Here is a 27,823-nt window from a genome sequence, read left to right as displayed (position 1 = left end):
GTATAGAGCTCCAAGGAGATTATGTTGAAAAATATAAAAAAAATTACCCAAAAAAAATTGTTTTTATACTTCATTCTAAGGACTTATTGAACTACCCTCGTATCTAAAATGTAGGGAATTTAAATCACCTTTATTTCAATTCAATATAGTTCTCACATAAATTTTATTTAAAAGAACGTATTCCCCTATTTTCCGTGAAACCCCTCCTGTTCATAGAGCATTTTGGTCTGTAAAAACCTGTTTTGATACAGTTGACAAAAATATTTTTTTTTATTTTGTGCTGAGATGAGTGTAGTCCGAAATTTGAAACACTTTAGGCCCTGTCTCTAAAATAAAAAAAAAAATGTCCACATAGAAAAAAATGAAAAAGCATGTCAAAAATTTTTGTTTCTTACATCTCGATGAGCATTTGGCTAGTTTGTGGTTCAATTTGAAATGCCAGTTGTTCACTTGCAAGCTTGGTGGGTGTTTGAAGTAATCGGTCAAGAAGGGAGTAAGTACGATAGTGATCTAACACATCAGAAGCAAGAAGTTCGATGGGAGCATTTGTCTGTTGACAAACACCTCTCTGTTGTAAAATGTTGACTGCATCGCTAGCTGTTGAAATAATTCATTAATGGCAATTTTCTATCTATGGTTTTTTTTTATATATTAAATATAAACTACAAATTTATAGAGATAATATAGGGCGACCAGATGCTCTCATTTATCAGGAAATGTCCTGATTTTTTTACCACTGTCCTTATTTTCGGATTCGTTGTGCTATTTCCTGATTTTTCATGTCTGCAAACGAAAATTCGCGATTTTTAATGCGCGTATCTAAATTTTGTATACAACTTATGAGGGCCAAGTTTAATTGTAACTGTTCAGTTCTAGTTTAAAAACTTGCAATGTGTGAAATTTTAATAATATTATAAATGAAAGAAAACCAAAGAATTGCCTAGAAAATTTCAAGGTCTGAAAATTATAAAAAATAAATCAAATATTATATGGGGAATGGTTAAACTGCGATAAGACACCTGCTGAGAAAAATCAGAACTAGAAAGAATAGGTACGATTTTAAAATTGTACATTAATTTTTGTATAAAAGTGTTTTAACGATTTTTGTTGTGGAGTTTGAAGTATTTTTTGGATACTAAAAGTAAGCCTTTATCGGAAACAAAGGGGTGTAGATAGAATTTACATCTTATAAGGCGACGAAACATATTTTTTTACAGAAATATCCATCCAACTGTGATTTCCATCCTTTTTAAAAATACATTTTCAGTTGATCAACTGTGAATATAAATTAATAATGATTTTTAAAAGTAAACTGTTTTTTGCGATTTGAAAAGTGAATAGTAATTAACTTTGCAAGACGATTCGAAATCAGTTCGCAATTTTATTTTTGAATTCTAGAATTTCGAACAAAAAATTTAAAAGATATTTAAGCATTTGGAATGGCGTCAGAAGATTAAAAAAATAACTAATAAGGATTTTTATTATGAAAAGATAATTCTGAGTGATTATTCAAAAAGATTTAGAAAGATTTACAAAATTATCAAGAATGAACGTTGAAGATTTTAAGGAAATTTATTTAATTTGACAGAATTTAAAAAGAACTTTGGAAAAAATTAGATTCATTTTAAAAGATGTTTAGGAGTTCTGAAATAATTTCAAAAATAATAAAAAACTTGAAAAAAATTTAAACAACATGCAGATGTTTTAAGATTTTGAAATAAAATTTGGAAGAATTTTAAGGATTTTTTAACCATTTAAAATATAAATAATATAAAATTTAATTTAAGAAGTGTTAAGTTTATAAAAAAAATATAATCGTTCAATGTTTAATGTTTCTGGCTTAAAATTGCTTTAAATGATATAATTTTAACATTTTTTCAATTCATTAATTGATTTTTCAATTAAGACTTTAGAGCATTGAAAATGATAACGTGGAATTATATATTTAGTTAGTAGCTTCCATTTTATATGTGTAAATTTTTTTAAAAGTTTGAGATTCAAGAGTTCCACTTTGATTGCTTTCATTTGCAGCTCAGTTTTTATTAATTCAAATGAAAAATTTGTTAGCTTTAAAGTTCAATTTCTTAAATTTTATTGACCATGAAAAATTCTTGCAAACCGGAAAATGACCGGGGATTTATTTCTTAGATTACAACGGCCACCCAAAATCGTCTATTATTCGTATTTTTCGCATAATCTGGATAAAATTTGTAGCTACATACATTAATTAAAGTTTATTTAAACTTAAACTCATTGAAACTTACATGAAATCGTGAAATTTTTGTTTATATCTATTTGACAAAAATGTGTTTTTTTCACTGCATAATATGGAAATTCTATCTAAAACTATTTGTTTTTTTTATAAAGATTTGTTTTTAGTATCCAATCATTGTTTTATACTTCACAAAACTATCGTAAAACCACTTTTATGCAAAAGTTAATGTACAACTTAAAAATTGTACCTACTCTTTCTAGTTCCAGTTTTGAGCACCAGGTGGCGAAATGGTAAGACTACCATTCCCAATAGATTGTACTTAATTATACAAATAAAAAATCTGCCTGCCTCGCAGGCACATTCTATCATTCTATCAATTTGTTTTCGTACCTTTTTTCCTTTTTCCACAAATTTTCAATGTCATTTTTATGATTAAAAATAAAACTTTGTGCAATCAAAATTTGAATTTTTGTTTTTTCTGGAAAATTCAAAAAGTTGTTATGAGCATTTTTTAGGGCTTTCAAAAAGCAAAGTTTTCCTTCTTTTGACTTTGTTTATATCGTGCGTTGTTTGGCTTCAAATTTTGGTTTTAGATTGTTTTTTTAAATCTTATATATGCTAGAACTCTGATAATTTTCTATTTATCGAAAAAAAGTTACTAGGATCAATTGTTTGGCTTTCTAAGTACTACAAATAGCCCTACATTAAAACTTTAAATCTAAAAAACATTGGTCCCAAAAATTTTGAAAATGCTCTAACTTTTTTAATTTTTCTCCAAACTGTCTGATTAACGAACTCGTCATTTCTTTCAGGATCTTAAAAAAGTGTGTTAAAGATCGTTTTGATTCTTTTATTTTTACGAGAATTATTGTTAATTTCGGACAATTCTAATAATTTAGCAATTATAAATTATGAGAATGTAAAAAAGTTTTGGTAAAAATTCAACAGTTTTATTAAAAACGGAGTCATTCTTTTTTTTTGTAATTGCAACTAGTTTATTTGTATTTTGTTGAAAATTAATTTCTTTGGTTCAATATATTACGATTTTGTTTAAAACTGATTTTGTCGTCGAAAATTCAAGTACATTGTTGAAAATAAGTTTTTTAAGGTTCAAGATTAATTTTTTTAACTGTGAGTATAACTATTCGATTCTGGGTTGAAAACTGATCTTTTTTAGTAGAGAACTTATATATTATTTTGAAAATTCGTATTTTTTTTGGTAGAAAATTAATTTTACGTCATAGAAAATTAATGATTACGCCAATCAACATGACTTTCTTTACATCATTCAAATTTACTGGTTTGGTCAGTAGACCTAACTGATTAGATCTATTTGTCTTTATTAGTAGAAAATAAATCTTCTTTGTTCAAAAATTTTTTTTTGTTGAATTAAACAGTTTTTTTATTAAAAATTAAAATAAAATTTCGTAGAAATATAAAAAATTGGGTAGATTTTTGGTATAAAATCCATATTTTTTAATTGAAAATTCAACTGCTTGCTTGAAAGTTGAGCTTTCTTAAAAATTTATTTCTTTGATTAGAGATTTATCATTTTATTCTGAAATTTATCCGTTTAGTTGAAGAGTTAACTGTTTTATTCAAAATACATTTTTTAGGTTAAAAATTAATTTTGTTAATTAAAAATTGGACTACTCCATTTTTTGTTGAAAACTAGACATTTTTAGATTTAAATTGGTCTTTTTGTTTGAATTCTACTATTTTGGAAAAGAAAGAAAAATCTTCTGTTTGAAATATCAAGTATTAAACTTTTCATTCAGATTTCATATTTTTTAGTTAAAAATTCAACTATTTGTTTTAAAGTTAAAGTGCTTCGTTAAGAATTCATTTATTTGGTTAATGATCAATAATTATAGTTAAAAACTCATTTCGTTGTTTAAAAATGTAACTATCTTGTTGAACATTATTTTCTTTTCTTTGAAAATTTGTTTTTATGGTAGAATATTAATCTTCTCGATGAAAAATTCATTTCTTGGATACAAAATGAGTTTTTTTATGGTTAAAAATATTTTTTCAAACTATAAGTATAATAATTATTCCTTTGTGGGTTAAAATTTTTTTTTTTTGCAGAAAACTAACTTTACGTCGTAAAAATTTGCTGATTACGTTATGCAAAATGACTTTGTTTAGATCATTCGAATTTACTAATTCGACCAGTGGACATCACAGACTATATCTCTTTGTCTTTATTAGTTGAAAATAAATCCTCTTGGTCTCTTATTCAAAATTAAAATCTTTTTTGGTTGAAATATTAACTTTTAGGTACATTTTTTCTTGAGAATTCCTATTTTTGTATTGAAAGATTCAAGTACTTGTGTGATAGTTGAACTAAGTTATTAGAAACTAATTTCTTTAGTTAAAGATTTATAATTGTAGTCGAAAACTCATCCATGTAGTTAAAAGTTTAACTGTTTTATTCAAAATACATATTTTTCGTTTAAAAATTGATGTATTAGTTAAAATTATTTTGTTCTTTTTGATTTCTACCGTCTCATTAAGATTTCATACTTTTTATTGAAAATTTAATTATTTGATTAAAGTTAAACTATTTTCTTAAGATACTACTTTGTTTTTGGCTAATTATTTTAGTTAACCCTTATTTCTATGGTGGGAAAAGTGGACTATTTTGTTGAGATTTAATTTTTCCTTTGCTTTAAAATTCATCTATTGTGGTGAAAATTCATGCAATGTGTTGAAAATTCATGTATTTTGTTAAAAATTAATCTCCTTGGTTGAAAAGTTACCTTTCTGGTTGAACATTGATTTATTTATTTTAAAATTTAAGCTGAAAACAAATTTATAACTTTCGGGGAAAATGGAAAATTGGAGAGGGAAAATTCAAGGAAAGTGAGGGAATTTCAAAATTGAAGTGGGATAATCTCCTTGTTTTCCAATCAATCTATCTATCTGGTCACCCTAAGATAATACAAAACCTGACAAGGAACAAATAACATAAACATAAAGAAACCTTTATATTTATGTATTCAGGCAAAATAAAACTATTTTAATTATCAAGACTCACATGAGTATCCATCCACCCAAAGTTGATAAACTTCTGGATCAACGAGAGTATAATTACTAACAAATACGTCAACTTCCGACAGCATGATTGAGGTTATGGTGCGTTTGACACTGTTATCAAAATTGAATCATGGCCAGCTTTATAAATCCACAGACTATTTATCTAAAATGCAATATCTGGAAGAATATAATATATAAAGAATGTGGAATACGCTTGGTAGTTCTTGGGTATTGGCAATATGACAATAACAATCGGCACTGACTGATGTCAACATTAAAATCGATATTGAAGTTGAACTAATAGTCATGGTCTGCAGCAGACCATGATCTAACAAGTACATGGTCTAGCCACTTGAGGGCTCTGTTTCGTTCAAGTAACGCAACCGCTTAATTCCACCATTTTGTTAGTTTGACCGCGCAGTTTAAGTTTGACGCGTAAGACTGTGCGGCAAACTGTTATAGGAAAATCAATTAAGACACTTCGTTTAAATTACTTGCAATAATACCAAGCTTGTCATTAATTTTGAATCTTTTCAAAACTTCGACATATCTTTTAAAATTACTAAAATTTTGTGTACAAATAATAAGTGTTCAATTGTTATTTATGCGTCAAAATTAAAAAATTTCAATTATAAATTAAACACTTTTTAAATCGAACAATTAAAATTGTAATGCTAAAAAATCAAAAGTTCTTTGAAAATCTAAAGATTCAAAGCTTTCTATGTAAAACAATTCAGTTTCAAATTGTTTTCTTTTCAATATTTGGTTTAAATTTATTCGTCTTAAATGAACAGTGAAATATTGCTAAATATTAAATACTTATTCTTTTCGTACATTAAGAAATTTCAAATTAAATGGGTTAAAAATTAAATAATTTAGACTCACAATATTTTTAATTTAATAAAAACATTTAATTATGACTATATTATTATGGATTTATTTTTAAGTGGAAAATAGTCAAACGCACGTTTACATTTTTTAATGGCTGAAAACATCAATAGAAGTAATATATTAATAAATTTATTTATTAAATTTAATATAAAATAATATATAAAGGGATACCTGAAACTGCGAATGAAAAATATATTATTGATAAATCATGAGTACAGATCCATTTTTCAAATTATTTATTTATTTAATATTTACAGTTGATAAAATAAAACTATTTTTTATTAAAAATTTTCAGCTTCAAATAATTTTAATTTTTAATTGTTTAAATCCTCAAAACTGCACTTTAATCATTTTTAAAACTGTTAAAATATAGCTTGGGCAGATTTTTTTTCTGAAAATTCGTAAAATTCTCAGTTTCCCAGTCCGACGGCCACCTAGTTCTTTATAAAAACATCTTCGATTTTAAAAACTTGTAATTTTTAATTTTTTTAACCTCTAAAACTACATTTTGAAATTCTTCAATTAAAATGTATGCTGAAAAATAAAAAAATTTAACTGGAAAATTTTTAAAGTGACAGATTTTCGAATTAAGTATTCCAAACTAAATGGTATAATAATCTGTAAAAATCACAATTTAGGAAATTAAAAAAAAACGGTTGGAAATCAAAGTTTTCCAGGTTTCCCGGTCCAGCGTCCAACCTGCACTGCATTATATAATTTCCTTTAGTCAGAACTTTCCCACTTGACTTCAATTTCATTTTATTTGACACAGATACGTCATTTGTTGTCAGCAGAAAGAAGTTATGAAACACATGACCTAAAATTATAGTTAATCCGTATTTTCCTTTAACGATCTTCAATATTATTATAATACATTTTATAAGGATTCAAATATTTATACACCTGAAAAGTACAAGAAATTTTTATTCTTACATTTTGCATTTTAAATTCCCTTACGTTTGCCGCCTTTCTTATCCAAGATGGAGAAATTAAGCGGTGGGTGCTTATTGGTTCGGTTTTTTTTTACTTGCGCGTGGCTAGACCATGTATTTATTAGATCATGGTGCAGACCATAGCAGCAGGCAGACGAAATGGAACGCATCACTGCGCTTGCGCGTTATCTAGTCGTTTGGCGGTATTAAATGGATTTAAATAATATTATCACAAAACTAAATATTAATATAACTGATCAAAAATTGATAGAAATATAGAATTAGTTCATTTTCGCAAATTTTCATCTGTATCAACATCTGTTTAATCACATTATAGATTAAAATATTTTTAAACACAATTTTTATATTCAAATTTTAAAATTTCGCAGGATTTTATTTTTTACAAAAGCGCCATCATCGGCCATAAAAATTTAACGGAAAATCGCGCCAAACCATGTACTCAAAGTCTGTCAAAATCCAAACATTTCAAAGTATTGTTTGCGAATTAAAAAGACAGAGAAATTTATAAAACGCTTGTCAAAAGAATGAATAATTCAAAATACACATGAATAATATGAATTACGTGTGCATAAAGATGAAAATCGTAGACAGTTACTCTTTAGGAAAAACGTTGGCTCCTTTTATTGCACAAGAAACTTTTACGTTTTAGGTTGGTTTAAAAATGTGTGGAAAAACAGAAAACTTTTAGTAAATTCGAACATGTTTATCGGTATGCGAAGTTGCAGATGCAGAAAAAGCTTCGAAAGGTGATTTTTCAGGTAAAATATGTGTTTTATGTAGGTTTTTCATTGCAAGGTATATACTTATTTCAGTAATTCCACATGATAATATGATCAATAAAAATAGTATGCTTCTTTTAGAAATTCTTTTTAAAAGAAAAGGTTTTAAAAAATATATACTTTTGTTAAAATAAGAATTCTGAAAAAAAAACCAGAGTAACGAAATTCTCCAGTTTTAATTTTTTAAATTCCATACCATTCTATAAAGTCAAGTTTTAAACATAGTAAAATAGAATATAAGAAGCCAATTGTTTACTTAAAACCTACACAATATTAAAGAGATTGAATTTTAAGGAATTATTATTGATTTGACTTCAAAAATATTTCTAAACTAATGGTGTATTCAGAATTGATTTAGGAACACTCCTCGAGGGTACCCGCGGGTACCCACCATACAAAAATTCAAGTTTAAGCGGATTATTATTTTGTTATCAAGTTATTTTATTGATCCAGGTGAAATTTGTTTATCAGTAGTGAATTAATCATAATTTATATTAATTAATAAATAAAATATTAAATGAGTATTAGTTACATTCTGTGTGCCACAACCCGACGTGCAATATTGTACGCCGGGTTGCAGCTTAACCGTTTCTTTCGCGTGGTCCGCTAGGGATAGCAGGTGTATTTATTTTGGTGTTTTTGTGTGTTTAAGCAGGAAGTCTAGCGACCTTAAAAACCTTGAATTTTTCCCGAGAACCTTGAATACATTTTTTAACAGTTATTTTATTACCAAGCGAGAAGTAATTAAAAGAATAACAAAATAAATAAAGAGATTTCTAGGTATTTTTTATAGACTTACTAATTATTTTATAGATTGCAATAAACAGACTTTAATATTGTGAATAATCATTTAAGTTTTCAATTTCGTGTCCACTAAGATAGAATGTCAAAGTAGACATTTTTTTTATCATAATCAACTGATAAATTATAAAAGATTTCAGTTGAAAACTTCGATGTGATTCAGTTTCCGAATTAGAATGAGCCATGACAATGTAACGGTTTTTTCGAAGTTTTCACCACTCTGTCTTTGTATGAAAGCATTATTACTAAATATTTCAAAAGGTTTCAAAATATTACAAAAATTTTGAAATATTCAATGCATTTTTTTACCATTTTTTTACCATTACAAATTCCACAACGTTTTTCAAACTTTCAAAAGACTTAAAGGCCTTAACAGATTTTAAAAAGGGTACAGTATTTCAACAAATAAAAAAGATTTGAAAAAAGCGTCTAAACCAGATTTCAATGATTTCACAAAGATTATCAACATTTCCAAATATTTTAGAACTTTAAATTGTATACAGATTAAAAGCATTTTAATAAATATAAAAGATTTCACAAATAATTCAAAGATTTCAAAAGAATACAAGAATTCCAAAGATTTCAAAAAGGGTTACAGTCCACCAGTTTTCAAAAAATGTCAAAGATCGTAAACGATTTCAAATATTTCAATGATTTTGAACAAGCACAAAAGATTTCATAAATAAAGGTTAAAGAAAGCTTTTACAAATATTTTAAAGATTTCATAAAAATTTCAAACAATTTCAATGATTTTCAATTTCTACAAAAATTAAAAAAATTCCAAAAGATTCCACAGAAATTATGAAATTTCACTAAGATTTTAAGTACCTTCAGAGATTTCAACGAATTCATAAAGACTTCAAGGATTTCAAAGAGGACGTTTATTCACAAAAAAGAAAGAATTTGTTTATTCATTTTTCTGTTTTTTTTTTTATTTTGGCTGATGAAAATTAAAATGGTTCATGTTTTTTACATCCTTAACAAATGTTTATTTCATTATTTGATTTAAAAAAGGAGGCTTGGAAAAACTCGATTTCTTCACCTGGAAAACCTGGAAAAGACCTTCATTTTCGTTAATGAGAATCGCTGGTCACCCTCTTTAAAGGGTTTCGTGCCAGTACTCACTTTGGACATTTAATTGTTGAGAAAAAACAACCAGAAAACCATTTTAATTGCATAATTATTTTAAAAATTGTTAGAAAATGTTGGGACCTGATTGAAGTACATATATTTTTATATATACTTTTTCCTTAAAATTAATATTTATCGTGAAAAACTAAGAAAATGGATCTTCAGATTTTTATTACAAAAGACGTCAACTCTTCTGTTACTAAGATCTCGGAACCCTTGCTTTCAAATTGCAGGTCTCGAAGTTTCAGACTTCCGTGAATTAATCTCCTAAAATTTCTATCCGTGCAGGGATAAAAAAAACCATGTTGTTTGGGTCCTTGGGAATGGGGTTCGGCGAAAGATTGGGAAAGGTGTACGTGTTAATTAACCACATCTCTCTCGCCCTTCATAATATTATGTGTCAACTCATTTATCTTCCTTTTTTAATGGTCGCACTTTAAAATTAATTTGTATTTTGTAAAAACTTGAAACATTTTAAAAAGAAAAATCGTCACATTCGTTTTTGTTATTTTTCTTGAAAAATATTAATTTTGGGGAAAAAGTCTCTACAGAAGAAATATTTATTTTAATGAGATATATATCCTCAACTCTTATGCAAAATATTTTAAACGTTAGTGCATATTTTATAGGTTGCAAAAGAAAAACCTGAACCAAGTATCAAGTTATTATTCTTGGATAACCCTTTCGGAAATATAACATTTAATTTGACGAGCATAAAAGACATTTTAATCAATTTGATATTAAATTTTGATATAAAGTTTGGACAAATGTCTATGTTAAAAAAAAAATGAATTAAAAATTGATGATGAAAGATTTACTTCGATTGGAACATTATTGAACAATATTTAACTTAAAGTAAAAGAAATTGAAGTGGTATTTCTTTCAACTCTTTCAATATAAAAAATAATTTAAATACTGTTAATAATTACATAACATTTGCGTAACGGACACAAAATTGCAAATCAATTCACGGTGAGAGGGAGATGAATGTCAGAAGTAAATTAGAGATAGAGAGGGGGTTAGCGTTACCCTCGAAGCGTCACCTAGTTTTGCGAGTTCATAACGTGCCATAAAAAGTCATAACTTTAAAAATTGAACGAAAAATTTGAAGACATAATCTAAATGCAGAATATTTTTTCAAAAATAAATTTAATTTTAAAAGTAAAATGTTATTTTTTTAAGAATTAAAAATATAATCTCACTCTTTTACAAAAGCAAGAAATACTTACCCTTCAGGTTGATCTTAAAAAATGACCTATCAAATTTATTAGAATATAAATGCAGAGATACTAAGTTGGAAAAAATTATTGATGTAATTGACTGAAATATTTTAACAATTTCAATAGCTTTTCATATTTTCTAACTAAATAATATTTTTGATAAGCGGGAAAGGTATATTCAGGAGTTTCATATTAAATTTTCAGAGACTAAAAAACTAAAGATGCGGATAAAAATGGTGAAAGATAAATATACTCAGTCTTTAGTTAAGTCTTCAGTTCAAGGAAAATATAAAAATAAATTTATTATGTAAACGTTCATTTTCAATCTTGCTTTAAATACAATTTTATGATTTTGAGCAAGGAGGAAAGATCGTAACTTAATAATGTTATTTACTCTAATAAAATTCCATGCATATCAATATTTCTAGATCAATTGATATCAGATGAACTTTAGTTTTAAAATCAAATGTAAATTATATTTAAAAAAACTCACACACTGTACACAGTAGGGTGGCTCGAAAACCCTTTATTTTTAAAAGGGCAACGATCCCCCAATTTCATTCCATATACGAAAAAAAAATTCCCTAATTTTTTATTTTCGATTTTAACAGATCCCATGTAAAATTCATGGGGAAAAATCACTTTTTTGAGTTTTTGCAATAATTATTTATGGTTTGAAGAAATGTGATAGGAGAGTATGGGGGCCTATAGAGAATGATCCAACGTAGGATTTGATGTATCATATATATAAGTTTGGAACCCCTAACACACCCCCACGAGTACCTGAAAACTATCCTTTAAACAAAAAATGTCAGTTTTTCATGAAATCGACATTTTGAGCACTGTATTCTGGTATTTTTTTTACTTAAAATTATTAATTTTGGGTAATTAAATATTTATTAGCATTGTTTAATTAATTTTTAATTATCTAAAGAAATGGAGTTTGTTTAAATGATTTTTTCCCTTAAAATTTTTACTGTTAGTCTAGTGGAATATTTGATAACATTGTTTAATTAATTTATAATTGTTGAAGCAAATGTAATTTGTTTAAATATATCTTTTTTCAAATTCGTTTTTACCCTAAAAATGATTACTATTGGCCTAGTGGAATATTTATTAACATTAGGTCATTCATTTTCAATTATTTAAACAAAAGGAATTTGTTTAAATAATTTCGTTTTGATTTGCTTAAAATAAAAATTATTACTGTTGGTCTAGTGGAATATTTATCAGTAATAATCAATAACTAATCAATAATTAATTTATCAGTAATATTTATGTAATAATTTATATTAAATTTTTTTATAAATAAAATTAATCAAACAATGTTGATAAATATTCCACTCAAGAAATATTAATAATTTTTAATTACAAAATTATTTACAGAAATTCCATTTGTTTAAACAATTGAAAATTAATTACTAATGTTAATAGATATTCGAATAGATCAATAGTAATCATTTTTATGGAAAGAAACAAAATTTGAAAAAAATTGTTTAAACAAATCACATTAGTTTAAATAATCAGACATTAATTAACCAATGTTAATAGATATTCTACTAGACTAATAGTAATAATTTTTAGGGGGAAAAACGAATTTTCGAGAAAAAAAAATTATTTAAACAAATTCCATTTGTTTAAATAATTGAAAATTAACTAACCAATGATAATAAATATATCCACTAGACCAATATTAATAATTTCAAGAAAAAAATACAAGCATACAGTGTTCAAAAAATCGATTTCATGAAAAATTGACATTTTTGTTTTTAAGGGTAGTTTTCAGGTACTCGTGGGGGTGCGTTAGGGGTGTCAATGCCATGTGTCTGTAGATGAAATTCTTCGTTGGATAATTCTCTACAGGGCTCCATACTTTCCCGTCAGATTTTTTCAAATCCTAAACAATTATTCTAAAAACTCAAAAAATTGATTTTTCCCCATGCATTTTACATGGAAAACTTCATGTTGAAACCAGCACCTATTAAAATTAAAAAATAACGAAATTTCTTTTTCGAATTTGGAATAAAATGGGAGGATCGTTGCCCTCTAGCATGCAAAAAAATTTTGCCACGCATTTTTGGACCACCCTAGAACACAGTGCTATATAAATAGTCAAAAGATCACTCTAATAAAAAAAAATAGTTCTTGAACTTTACTGTCTCTGTAAACAAAAATTAAAGAGAAATTAATTTTAAATTAGATATGTCATTCCCTTATAACTCTATCCCTTAAAACATGACAAACTTGTTTTTTAAACAAGAACAGGGTATCTTATGAATCAAAATTAATTTTTTCTAAATAGTAATCAATGAAGATTTTCAAACCGATACATTTTTTAATTTTCAAGTGATAGAGGTTTTTTGCGGAAAGGTCACACAAAGTTATGTGCTCTGTGATACGTTTCTGTCACAAGTCAAGCTTTTATCGTTACTAATACATTATTTACATTTTTCCATGGCAATCTCATGCTTAATTAAAGTAATCATCGGACTTTGGAGTGAAATGCTGTGGCGCATTGCCACACATGCGCATTAATTGTACGAGTAGATTGAACAAATAAAAAAAAATACTTGCTGAAAATTGCTTATAAGACATTTATAATTTATATACACTTACATTCGCCCTGACATCAAATTTTCGAATTTTCTCAGAATAAATTCTATCTTTACTTTTTTAAATCGATTTTCCACATGAACTATAAGTATCTTGCTTTTATTTCAGGACCGCGATCGTGGAAATAAAGTAAACAAATTGTTTTTTCTTTGTGTAAGACAACATTTAATATTTCACACAGAAGCAGTGTAATCGTAAATTGTTAACTCTACCTATGAAGAAATAGGTCGAATGTCATAAATATAACTCATTCTAGCATTCCAGAACATTCACACAATGAAATAACACTGGATGTAAAAGAACAATCCTAATATTTAAAATAAGTTAAATTTTGTAAGTTTTTGTCATGTTAATATACAATGCACAAGCACCTGTGACGCTAACGTCTACTATCCATTCCTCGAGAGAAATTACGGTTCATTCTTGTTCGAAGAATTCTATTAAGGAGGAAAAATTATATTTTCTAATATTAAACTCCCGATTTATTAAAAAAAAATCTTTTATAAATTTAAGTTGCGGGTGTACTCCCTGTGTAGTCAAACTCGAAATTAATTCAATCTTTTCTTATAAGCGAAAGCTGAAATACTGTATATTTCACGATACAAAGTATTTCAATCTAGTGAAGTTTCTGTTTTAAAAACAGCTATAAAATATTTCGTCGCCGTTTTGAGATTTTTTTAATGATTATGTCTTCTAGATATGATTTACGCGAAGTTTACATGATGTAAGATTAAACAAAAGATATATTCAATAACGTTCAAATTTACTTCTAAACATATTATAGATTTCAGATTCATTTATAGTTACTCGATATGTAGATGAATGAAAAAGAGATCCTTAATTTTTAAAGTGATTATTGATTACAATGGACCAACTGCTTCATTTTTCATGAAAAAAATATTAAAATCTGCCATAAAAATAAATAACTCAGTAATTATTATGAATTCGCGGTTTCGTAAGCCGCAGGTCATTCGGACAATTAAATAGAAAATAATTCACATGAGTATGATTCACATATCTGCGAATAGTTTATAAGAAAATACTGCTTCGGTTTGAGACATCATTTCGCACGATTGACACAAACATAAAAAACCACTATCCTTATTCTTTTCAATTTCTCAGTAACTTTTTGAGCAAATTGTGCGATATGACGACTCGATAATGGCCCTTACTTTACTCGAAATTCCCAATCAACTGGGAGAACTCTTCACGTTCACTTAATTCGTAGTGAACTAGGCGCAAACTTAGATTAGAATTATCACTATAAAAGGCCCTTGCTCTCAAAATGTATGTTTAGAACAGTATCTTTCCCCCACCTCGGAATAATTTAAATGAGTTACTTAGCGATTTACATACATCCGCATGCCTCCACCACCATATTGGGCAGAGTTTTTTGCGTTATGGTTTTATTCGTGTCGATGTACAATAACTGGATTGGTGAAAGTTGGGTTGGCGAACAACACGGGACTATTTCGTTCTTTCTCTGCAGCGCATTAACCCTCGTCAACAATTTCTGCAATTAAAAGATTATTTAGCTTGGAAAAACATTCAAATAGTAAATTTTGAACTAGGTAAAGTTTGAAAGTGGTACTAACCCTGATGACATTGTTGTAAGGTGTTGCGCTCACAGTGAGCGATGCTGCTGACGAACAAGACCCCCGACAAAAGTAAGCGTGGTATCCACTGGGATGAAGAATCCAATCACTCCATCCGATATCCTCGAAACTAATATACAATTCGTCCCTGCAACACTCTTTCATCTCCGGTAGACAATTTGAGTTCCTTTTCGGTCTGGTTTTTTGTGGCAAGGGTGATGTGTGAATGACGAGAAACGGTTTTAGGGTCTGTTCAATAGAAACAGGGGCGACATTTCTCTCCAGCTCGCAAGTACTGCATTCTATTTGAATCGCATGGTTCAGCCAATGTCTTTCAACCCATTTTCTCACTGTGAAACCGACATCAGTTTTCACCCAACCCTCTGGAAACAAATATTTTAAAAATAAGCATTGGCACTAATACTTTTTTTTTTTAATTTTCAGGTAGAGACTTCGAAATGCAGTAGTTCGCCACCCAGGGTAAGTCGATATTGTTATAGAAAACTTAATTTATTCAGAAACCATTAACAAATGAGATCTACCAAAATACATATCGAGCATTTTGCTGTGATTGGAACCAAATCGTGTCACGTGAGTTAATTAACAAGATGGAAGAAGATATTAGCAGACTAAATCGTAAACGGAGTCGCAAATTGGACATTGTTAAATATTTATGTAAAAGGACGAAATCGCGTTTATTCAAATAATGAAAATAAGTTTATGTGATTAGTGCCTTTGCATTGGAAATCTGTCTCATTAGGTAAATCGCAGGAATTACAGCTGACATTCGCAACAGAGTGCAATTCATTAGTGAGATTGAAACCAGGGCACAAACAGTGCTATGATTTTTAAAGAATGAGTAACATCACGCAGAATGTTCAGGGTGCTTCGTTATCTGCGGACTCTGTTCCGTCCACAATTCACTAATCGGGATCAAATAACTTGCCTACCTAAAGCAAAGTCTCTGAACACCGAATTCATTCAACCTTTTATTGATTCATGGCTTCTGATTTAAAATTAACATAGGTGATGATAATATCTGAAACTCCTTACCTTCTATGCTCGTTTCTAAAATCGCCATGATAGTATTCTTCTCAAAACTGCCACTCTGGTCCCAATGGTCCAATTCAGAAAGAACAAAAGTTTGATTAAAGTTGTCATTAGCATCCTGCTCTTTATAAAACCATAGTTCAGCTGACGTGACACTGACGAATTGCATTTCATTTGGCAAATAAAAGGTAAAACAAGCTGCTGGATTAAAACCTGTCACGTGATTCGATGTTTGTCGACATTTGATTAAGTCCGCTTCACCTGAAACATTGAAAACCTTTAATAATGAAACGATAATTGAAAAATGAATAAAATAAGAAGTTAATAGACATTGCTTTGAGCCCTAAAGATGCCTAATTAGGACTAATTAACATCGCTTTTCATTTTGATAGATGTGCCTCGGGTCATAGTTTGGATAATTTCGCATATTAAGGTACTAGAAATTCTTGCCTCTTTGGCTGACAAACTAATTTTCGAGCGCAATTTAGCGTAATAAAATAAGGAACAAAATGTTAACTTCAAAGGGAGCTACTATTGTAATCACTAAAATCTGCGCATGATGTGCTAATATGAATTACAAGAAATATGAAGCTTTAATTATTGTTAAAAATGCAGGTGTGCGTTAAAATCGATGCTGTAGTCTTACCCGGTAACAAGCGTTGAATTCAGAAAAATTAAGAATTTGTATACCTATGAATACGCCATTTTTGCTCCGTTTAAAAATCACCCAACAGAAACAGAAAAAGTGCAAATCCTATTCCTCTCAATCGACTTAGTAAAATTTAACGAAAGCATTTATTTAACCTATTTTTCATTATTAAATCATTTTATAATTTATAAATTCGAAAAATATTCAAATTGATATTTATTTATATATTCTAATAATTTACTTGAACGTCGTAAAAAATGCAACAAAGACATATATGTAAATGTATGAATTTAAATAATTTTAACTCTAGAGAGGCAGAGTTGAATTGGTGAGAATTAAAATTTCAGAATTTACATTCCGCATGAAAGAATTAAAACAACTTATGACACATATTTCGCGAACTTATTAGAAAGAATTAAATATAATCAAAATATGACCACTTCTAAGGAATAAAAAATATCTCTGTGAGGTGCGTTACTGGTACAATTAGAAGGAATTAAATATATTGAAAACACGTTCTCTTTGGGAGAATAGAAAACTGTGTGGCGGTCGCTATGGAAATAGAAGTGAATAAGTTTAGCAGGTATCTTATTCTTATTGGGGCATTTTAGACAGATGGAAAAATCGCGCATTCAAAATTATAGAATAATCTTCACTTTTGCGCTGAAATCTGAAAATATTAATTTTTCTCTATTCTACGCTTATTACCGGGTAGATTGTGTTAATTTGATCTTGATTCGCGCTTCATCACTTGGGTCTGAAATAGTTATACAATATATTTTTTGTTTCCGCTTTCTAGTCCATGAAATTCCTAAATTGCATTTAATTCGCATGTACGAGAATCCCACGCATGTGTAATCGGAGGATGACCTCGAACCCTATATGAACTTCGCGTTTGGATGTACTGGTTTAATAAACATGTTGTAAGCATTAGTCAGATGGGTTTGTTTGTTTAATCATCAGCTCGGAGAATGCTGGTTAATCTACCAGCTGACGGAAATCTGAATTCGTGATTGATAATAATTAATTTAAAAAATGGGTTTTAGTGAGGAAGGTCATGATGACTGAATTGTAATTACATAGTACCGTAAGTTAGTACCACGATTACTGTTCTTTTTTAGGTTGGATTAGGATTAGTTTACGGAATTTGCTTCGGTAAAATTTTAATTAATAGACAAGATAGTGCAATGGAATCTTTTGATGGCATATTTAAATTTATATAATAAATCTAGTCAACTTGCTCTATCGTGAATCTGCTTAAGGAACAACAATATCTGGTTGAAGTCTAATGATGCACATATAAGTGTATTGAGTTTCAAACTCATTTCGTTTAGAGGTATTCTGCGGGCTTAGACGCGAGTTTGTTCACCAAGTAATTCACAACTTCGAAGCAAGAAGAAGCCTTGTTCGTATTTTGGATAGGATATTGGCATGTTGTGACTTGAACTTTTTGATGTAGTTTTGAAAATTATTTTAACTAATAATTAATATTTTGAACTTATGAAGCAAAATTAAGAGATGAATTTATATGCACAAGAAATATAAACAATAAACGATAAGTCGAGCATTTAGAGATTGATTATTTTAATACCATTTATAAAGTTCACGTGGCTTTCTTTCTAGTGATGCTGGCTTTTTTCTTTCAGAGGAAGTATGACGTGTCGTTTCTATTAATAATTACTTTCAACAGTTTCCACAGCCTTAGGCACTGATCTTCGGTCTTCGACACGTTGACTTATTATTAACAGAGAAATTACTTTATGACCCGTAGACTTTCTTTCTAGACTTTATCGCAACTTCAAGAACTATATACGTGTGCTATTCTCGTTTTTGCTTATGTATATCACGTTATTCTTTTTTTTTATATTGATTTTAATGTATCGTTGAATTTACATGTTGTGGAATTTTTAAAATATCAAGTTAAAATTATAGTGGGAGCGGTACAAGGAAAATTTATTATCCATCTTAGGCTCAAATTGTTAAAAATGTATTAAAGATGGAGGGCAATATTTTATTTGTACATTTGTATAGTGTTTCACATGTTTAAAATACCAGCCCTGCTAGAATGTTTAAACGTTTAAAAAATTTTCTTTTTAACAAAACAATTCTCAATAAGAAATTATTTATTCATACAGAATCATATTAATATAATTCATTTTGAATAGATTACGTGATATTTTTGCATCCGTGTTTTAAAATGAGCATTTCTTCAAACTTCATGTTTCGATAAACAAAGCAAAACAATTTTTCTAAAGTGTAAGACGACGAATATTTTAAAAAATTATCTAGTTTTAATTTTAAAAAGTGAAGTTCTTTGAAAATTGTAGCCGGAATTGTATTTTAAACATTGTTTTATCATGTTGCCCCACTGTGCGTTAATGATACCTTGAAGGCCCATAATTTTACTTTTCCCCAACATAAAAAGGCTTTCCTAGGTTTTTTCGGAAAGCTTAAGGATTGAGTCAAAAATTAAACAAAAAATTATGAAAAAATAACATATTTATTGTTAAAATCCGAGTTTTTACAAAATAATAAAGATAATCAACTTCATCTAGATAATTTTAGTAGGTGTTTGAGTTTCATGTAGTTGGTACGTTGTTTAGAATTATGCTTTTTAAAAATGTAAATAAAATTTAAATAAAAATAGAATAGAAACCTTCGAAGATTTTATTTTCAGATTTTTGTCTCAAATATTTTTTGGAAATTTGGATTTAAAAAAATCCTAATTTTTCAATTTTCAACTTTCTCCATTTTTTTTTGTGTATTTCGAAGTAATGTTCCCGTTTTCTTACATACAAATCTGGATCCAATTTTTAGCACACAATCTTGAAACTTTTTTAGTAGATCCTAAAGTTTCTAATAATTTATAATTATAAATTATAATTATAGCCTAATTTATATAGGATCAAACATTTTTATCTCTAAAATTTATTTAGAGATACATTTTTGTTTTCCTTCATTGTGTTTGATTATATATCTATTTTTTTGCGTATTTTATTTTTTGGTTTCTGGCAGCTAGAAATTAATTATATTCATCTATTCAATTTCTTGTTGAATTCCACAATTATGGGTTTTTTTATACGCGTTAACAAACAATTAAAATGAATGAATTCGTAATAATTTACAAATTGAGTACACTTTAGTTTTAATTTCTTAAAAAAATTGCATATACAAATACTTTAAAGACTTCAAAAGTTTTGATATATTCTAAGAATTACTGAAGAGCTTAGATATTTATTTGAAATATTTTTAAAGAGCTTTCAAATTTCCAAAAAAATGTTTTATTCCTTTTTTATTTTTAGAAAAATTATTTTAGAAGCAATGTATTAAATCACGTTTTAATAGATATAGTAAATTAGTTAATACTCTTCCAAATCGTTGAATTTTCGAAATTAATTTTCTTTAATAAGTGAACAAAATTGCATATAATTATAAAACTGGTGAAAATTTTTTGATTATCTAATGTTAATGAGATACAGTTCAACAATTAGCTTAAGATAAAGCAATTATTTCTTTTGGTAAATAAAATCATAATTGAATCTACATTGGCAATGCTTCACATGCATAATTGTGACCTAATGAATTACGTTTTTCTAAATAATGATATTAATTCAGAAGTAGGAAATGAATTTATCTTAATCTCTGCTTGCATTTAGATCCTCAGATATCAAGAGCAGACATTCTCAAAACAAAGTCTCTTCTTTATAATGGAAGACATAGTGCATTTTTTGCGAACATCTTTTAAAAAAATTGCAAAATAAACAATTGTTTACTAAATATGATGAAATTTGAAATCGTCAAATGTTATGAGACCCCGAACTGGAAACCACCATAATCAATAACCTATGAATTTAAACATGCTCAACATGGCTCTAGAAGCTCATCATTACCTTCATTCGGGAAGACGACAACTTGATCAGTTTTTCCATAAAAGCTCTCTGCCGGTTTTTCCGGCTCGAGCGGTTCACCAGGTCGGAGTTCAAGCACGTGTCCGTTTATCAGCGGCTTCGGCAAGGTCGATAGGGACAGCGACACTTCTGGTGGCTTCGACAATCGCAGCTTCTTCAGAATCTGTTGCTTGACGTACTCAACCCTTAGCTCAGTGAGAATCGGATCTTGTTCAATGACTTGAATTTTGTTCTGAGCACATCCCGAGCAGTCTCTGTCGTCTGTATCGTCCGGATAGAGAGACGACCAGACGGTTTTCAATGGATTTGACATTCCTGGCCAACTTCCTTCTATGCAGACCAGACCAGCGAGAAGAATCAAGAGTGTTAGGTCACGCTGCATATTTTTCTCCTAAAGGCAGGCCCTATTACGCGAATCTTATCAGCCAGGTCGACGGGTGGCTAGGTGACGCTACGTTCGAATGTGGAAGCTTCTCCACCACGGTTTTTAAAAGTCCTAATTGGTCCACTCATCCGACCATCAATACTACCTGGGTTTGAACTAGAGTGATGTCAGGGTCACATTGAAAGTCCCTCGCGAAATTCGATGCACTAATTTTGAGTTTCACCGCATTAGCACTGTGTTTCCGATAAGTCAGTTCTTTGGCCTCTTCTTTAGCTGTTCTTGTTTGGCATAAATGGTGACTTTGATGATGCACCGGTTCCTGGCTTTCGGAAAACTGGTAGTCACTGACGCGAACGTTGATGAAGACTGGAGGTGATGTGTGACGATGGACCAGTGATGTAGTATACTGGGCTCGAGTAACCTTTGCCCCGGAGCTGGGGCCAGCGCGGATTGGACGACGAACATTGATATCAGTAGCAGAAGCACGCGCTTCGGACATGCTGCCGGGTGGTTAACCGTGTCGATTTTCATAGTTCGGTGATTCTCATGGTCCACTTAACCAGGTTAACTTTACGAGCTAATAGCCTCTAGGATGATGAAATATTTTTTTCAAAACAATTTCTTGAGAGCTTTAGAGACTCTCGATCCTATCTTTAGATGCAAGGCCTGTTGGCCGATTTTTTTAATTATATAAGTGAATCCACCTCATTAAGATACTGTCAGTAGCAAGACTGATTCGGTTCCATTAATCATTCCCAATTGCAGCTGCTACCTAGCACACTTGAAATATTTTAACAAATTGCGTATTGCGTATTTTGCAAGATATCTTCATTAGCATGGGGGAAGTTTGTTGAAGGGTTGATACTAGAGAGCCTAATATTCACAAACATTGAGGATAAATTTTCAGATATTGATTTTATGACAAGGAGGGGTATGAAGACGTCATTAGATGTAACATGCCTTTGGTCACGTAGAGTGTCCATGGTGATGATATATGTGTTCTTTGATCCTTTGAAGTCAAAAAAATTTAAGTGGACGAATAAGAGTTATGTAATATGGATCAGGACTTATTCTAAAGAGACACTTTGTGCTCGAAAAATACACCTGATAAACGTAGAAAAGGAATGGGATTTTTATAAAATCACCGAAATTAATCCGTGGAAAAAATGCTTAAAAAACAAAATGTTTTTCTGGGAAAACCTAAAATTTTGTGTATTTTGAAATTCCGTCGTTTTTTATTTGAAAAATAAAGAAATATTTATCGGGCATCATAATTGATGATTATAATATAAATCTAGGAAAATAATTTTTAATTACGTGTTAAACCGCGTGAAAATGTGGAACTGATGTGAAAGACAGGGGATTTTTTGATCGGGTAATGTCAGGGATTCAGAAAGAAAGTTTGCATTAGTCTGGTTATTTCTATAATATGCGCTTTGAATAACTATAAAGGCTAATAAATAAATAAATTAAAATTTTACTTTGAAATTGCTTTATTTCGCTTATAAAAGATTTTATGTTAAAAATGTTACAATTTTAGGATTCTGGTCGTTGAATATTAATTGTCACGGAAAGTAAAAAATTAGTCAGGTAGATATTAGGGAATTTTGAAAATGAATGTTTGCGACCAATAAACTTTTTGTTAAAAATTCATATTGTGGTGTTGAAAATTGAATTAAAATCTTTCTTGGTAGAAAATTCAACTACTTTTCTATGAGAATTTAACTATTTTCTTGAAAATTCGTGTTTATGGTTAAATTAAACTTTTTTTGATTAAAAATTAGAATTTTTCTGGTAGCAATGTCTACTATTACATTACTCGTAGAAAATGTATCTTTTTTGGTTAGAAATTGAACTACTTGGTTGATGGTTGCACCACTTTGTTGAAAATAATTTTTTTGTTGAACACTCATCATTTTAGCTCATAATTTATCTCTTTGGTTAAAACTTTAACTATTTTGTTGAAAATTGATCTTTTTCATTTGAAAATTCAATTACTAGGTAAAGGGTAAACTATTCCTTAACAGCTTTATTGAAATATCATTGTTTGTTTTTATTTTTAATTATTTTTTTCAACCAAAAATGTATCTTTTCCATTTTTGCTTAATAATGATCATTTTTTTCTTTGGGAGCAAACTGTTCAGTTACAAATTAACTTGTTTGTTGAAAATTCATATATTTAGGTTGAAATTTAAACTATTATACAGAAAATTCGTCCTGTCTTGAAAGTTAAAAAATTTAGAATAACCTTTTTTTTCTTTACTGAAAAATCTTCATTTGTTGAAAATTCGTCTTTGTGATTCAGAGATACATCATTATAGTTGAAAATTCGTCTTCATGATTCAGAGATTCATCATTATATTTGTTAATTTGACTATTTTATAGAATATTCGTTATTGTTGACAACTAATTTTTTAAAATGAAGATTGAACGTTTCCATTTATGTATGAAAATGGAGCCTCTTTAGTTATCAGTTCTACACTTTGTTTAAAAAATTTTTTTCCGTAGAAAATTCAAGTATTTGGTCAAAAATTCAACTGTTCTGTTGAAAATTCAAGTTTTTTCTTTAAAGGTCACATTTTCTGTACTAAAATTTAACCATTTTATTGATAATTCATCCTCTGTATTCAAAATTCATTTTTTATGTTAGAATTCTGTTTCTAAAAGATTCTATGTTAAAAATGGTACATGATTAAAATAATGGTTTCTTAATAATGATGGTCCAGGTAAATTGGTAATATATATGCTATATATTTCATATTTATATATTTATTATACTATTTTTTCTAAATTTTTCAATGCTAATTAGTCGAAGAAAATCAGGGAATTTTGAAAATTAGAAGTTTCAGCTACCCTGGTTTAAATTTACATTTTTATTTTAAAAATGTTAAATAAAAAATTAATGGAATATTGGTGTTATAAATTGATAAATTTAAAAAGTTCTAAAATTTTATCATCAAATCTATAACAAGATTCAAGGAACAAATATAAGATAGGAGGAGGTTTGTAATTACGTCAATTTTGAAATTGTAACTCCAGTTGAGGTTCAGGTCTGATAAGCTTTTGAGCTAAATCGAGCAATTAGTATTTTTTTTTGTGTCTACGTATTCCTCAAAAGAGGTTTACATATGCCGTTATTTGTTTTCATATTTTTACTGTTATATGAAAATTTTATCATACATTTGAAGTGTTTCTTGAGACACATCGATTGACCTATTTACGAATATTTTATGACATAGCAGTGCCGATTAGGTGGTATTAAAAAAAAAATTGTTTACGCTATATTTAGAAATTAGAAAATCTTTTGTTGATATAGAGAATTCAACAATACTGTATCTTGCTTGCGTCTTAAAGACGCACCGAATGACCTAATAACGAACCTTGGATGACCTTTCATCTCTACCAATATCTATTTATAAGATTTAAAAAAATTGTTTACTTTAATTATATGAGGAAAACCTTTTTTTATGTAAAACATGACACTGGATTAATTCATAAAATGTCATTCGTAATGACCAGACACAGGGACTGAGCTTATTGTGTTATGTTCTTTCTGATTTTCTGTGAATAAAATTTTCAATAAGACATAGAAACATAAACTTGAAAAGTGTTGAAAGTGTTTGTTCTCATTTGTTTGTTATTTAAAAATCTTTCTCTCTGAGGAAGCAAATTTATACAGAAAGTTTTGATAAAATGTGCACAAATAAGTACATCCATATACTGCCGTGATATTCAAGAAAGCAGTATCTACTAAAAATCGAAAATGAGTTTTTTATATCTTTGGAATCGTAAAAAAAAGATACATCCGTTCATGAAAATTGATTTTTAAAATTGTTAATAAAATTGAAGGTAATTTTTAATAATTGTTGCAAAAAAGTCGCATCTTTTCATTCTGGCGAGTCGTGTTAGGTATGAAAACAGTATCTACAGATTCAAAATTGAAAATGTTGGTTTTTTTTTAACTTTCATAACTTTGGTAACTTTAAATCTATTAGGACGTATTTTGTTAAATTATTAGTAATAAGACGCAGTTTTAAAGAAATATTTTTTGAAAGAAGAAAATTTAAAAAATTTATTATATACTTCAAAAACAAAATTTTAAACTGAATTTATGAAAAAAAAAGTATTTTGTTAAATATTTGTATAGATAGCTTACAATTTCCTCTAAAAGCCCTATAAATATTAAAATGGGATCTCCCCTAAATTAAAAAAAAATTATTTAAGAACGAGGGTCGCGAGAGTTAAGCTCGAGTTTAAACTCTGAAGTTCATGTGAAATTTCTGCGAGTGAAATATTAATCGAAGAGAGCAAATCAACAACGAAGGAATAGTAAGGAGACCTAACTCCGTTTCCCCACTTGTCAATAGAAACATTATCGTAAGTGGTATGAACATGACATAGTGTTGCCGCCGAGTGAGAAGTCCCGAGGAACGAGACGAGACGGGACGAGACATACCTGCCTGTCTCGGTATTTCTCGTCTCGTTTTGCCTCGTCTCATTCTTCCTCGTCTCGTGGCTTCCTTCCCCATTTCTCGCCTCGGTTTTTCCGAGGAATGCGACAGATGTGCGCTAGCAGAGAGAACTGCTCGCGAAAGCATTCGGAGCATTCTTTTGCCACTCTGACGCGCTAATGCTAATTAACGTTCTTTAATGTATACTTAAAGTCAAAATATAGTTATATATTATATTTTTTTCGGCTATTACTGATTAATTTGATATCAAACACGAGCATATTTTGGACTTTTTTAAATATTAAAATATTATGCCAATTATAACAGAATATATGAAATAGAAAGTTGAAAAGATATGCATATTTTTAAGTCCTTTGGAGTTTAACGAATTTAACACTGATTTAATATTTTATATTTTAAATTAGAATTTAAAATTTTTGTAGCGTCTAATTTTAATGTATAATAAGTACTTAGTAACAAATAAGTGAGTAATAATACTCATATAAACTCATATGATGATAACACAATGGGCTTTATAATTCACCCCTACGAAATTCGTATATGTATATATTTGTACATTCATGTATGAAGATAAAATATTTTATAAATAGGAAGTCCCTTAGTTCAGGATGAAAGACCTTTCGTTATAGACCATTTTGTTCCCGAGACGTTGAAGCAAGAGAAATTTTTAAAAAATATACCAGTAGATTTTTTGAATTATATGTTTTTGGATTACTTGTTTTATCCTAATAAATTTTATATAAAACACGATATTTTTTATTTGTAAAAACGTTTGGACAATTGTAGCAAAATTAAATTCTTTGTAAAACTTTTCGAGATATTTACAAAACCCGATAAATTCTTTGAAATATTTGTGAAATGTTTTATAAATCTGTTGTAATAATTTAAAAACATGAAAGTATTTCAAATCTTTGTGAATTTCTTGAACTCTTTGAAGCGTGTAAAGTTTATGTTAGATCTTGAAATTTGTATGAAACCTTTTTTAATCTTTTAAAATTGTAGAAAAATTGAATTCTTTTTGAAGTTTTTAGATATATTTAAAAAGCCTGATGAATTCTTTGAATATTTGTGAGTTTTTTGAAAAATTTTAAAGCGTGTAAAGTATACATCATATCTTTAAATTTGTGTGAAATCGTTTGCAATCTTTTGAAATCTTAGCAAAATTAAATTCTGTGAAATTATTAGATATATTTAAAAAGCCTGATCAATTCTTTGAAAATTTTAAAACATGAAAATATTTTAAATATTTTTTTCAATCCTATAAATAGATTAAAATGTTTGTGAATTTCTTGAAATCTTTTAAAGCGTGTAAATTCTATGATAGATCTTGAATTTTATGTGAAATCTTTTTTAATTTTTTAAAATTGAGGAAAAATTGAATTCTTTGTGAAACTCTTAGAGATATTTACAAAACCAAATCAATTCTTTGAAATATTTGTGAAATCTTTTAGAAATCTGTTGTCATAATTTGAAAACATGAAAATATTTTAAATCTTTGTGCAATCCTTTAAATAGATTGAAATCTTTGTGAATTTCTTGAAATCTTTTAAAGCGTGTAAAATCTATGTTAGATCTTGAAATTTATGTGAAACCATGTTTAATCTTTTAGAATTATAGAAAAATTGAATTCTTTATGAAGTTTTTAGATATATTTGAAAAGCCTGATCTTTGAAATATTTGTGAAATATTCTAGAAATCTGTCTTAATAATTTTAAAACATGAAAATATTTTAAATATTTGTGCAGTCCCACACGGTGAAAAAAAATTGAGCTGTGACAGAGATATTATTCCTTATTATAGCCAAACATTTAGCTGAAAACGAACGAAGGAATTTAGAAAGATCCCTGGATCAGCGAAAATGAATATCCTTGACCATTTTCCATATACCAGGGATATCGTATAGTCAAACCCCTAATAAGTATAGCTATAATAGGAATATTAAGAATAGGTGTCTGAAGCAATTATCGGAAGAGCGCCGGTGCATTATGGGAGCAGCGAAATAAAATGGCGACGGTCTGACCGGGAGCAGTGACAGTTGAGATTTACTTTGGACAATTAAACGCTTTTTACCGCTTAAAATGTGCGCGATTGTTAATATTAAATGGAGTTTATGATGCAGTAA

General features: G+C 28.6%; 2 protein-coding genes across 2 annotated transcripts in view; both read right to left on the bottom strand.

The window, feature by feature from the left end:
* LOC117170628 (acidic fibroblast growth factor intracellular-binding protein) overlaps positions 1–5,562 on the bottom strand; it is a 14,918-nt gene extending 9,356 nt beyond the window's left edge. The window contains exons 1-2 of the mRNA XM_033357532.1: positions 5,256–5,562; positions 396–597 (exon numbers count right to left, since the gene is read on the bottom strand). Of these exons, the coding sequence (XP_033213423.1) occupies positions 396–597; positions 5,256–5,340 (287 nt within the window). The 5' untranslated portion in view covers positions 5,341–5,562. The remainder of the gene's footprint in view (positions 1–395; positions 598–5,255) is intronic.
* An 8,050-nt stretch (positions 5,563–13,612) lies between these two features.
* Positions 13,613–21,580, bottom strand: LOC117171967 (growth/differentiation factor 8). The gene is made up of 4 exons (XM_033359662.1): positions 20,827–21,580; positions 16,291–16,548; positions 15,238–15,620; positions 13,613–15,155 (listed from the first exon to the last, which is right to left on the bottom strand). The coding sequence occupies exons 1-4, from the start codon at positions 21,224–21,226 to the stop codon at positions 14,991–14,993; spliced, it is 1,206 nt and encodes a 401-aa protein (XP_033215553.1). The 5' UTR covers positions 21,227–21,580; the 3' UTR covers positions 13,613–14,990.
* Positions 21,581–27,823: the final 6,243 nt, after the last annotated feature.

Source organism: Belonocnema kinseyi, chromosome 4 (assembly GCF_010883055.1).
Source record: "Belonocnema kinseyi isolate 2016_QV_RU_SX_M_011 chromosome 4, B_treatae_v1, whole genome shotgun sequence".
In the NCBI taxonomy this organism is placed as follows: Eukaryota; Metazoa; Arthropoda; class Insecta; order Hymenoptera; family Cynipidae; genus Belonocnema; species Belonocnema kinseyi.
The sequence above is the reverse complement of the archived record's forward strand: the minus strand, read 5'-3'. Positions and strand labels throughout refer to the sequence as shown.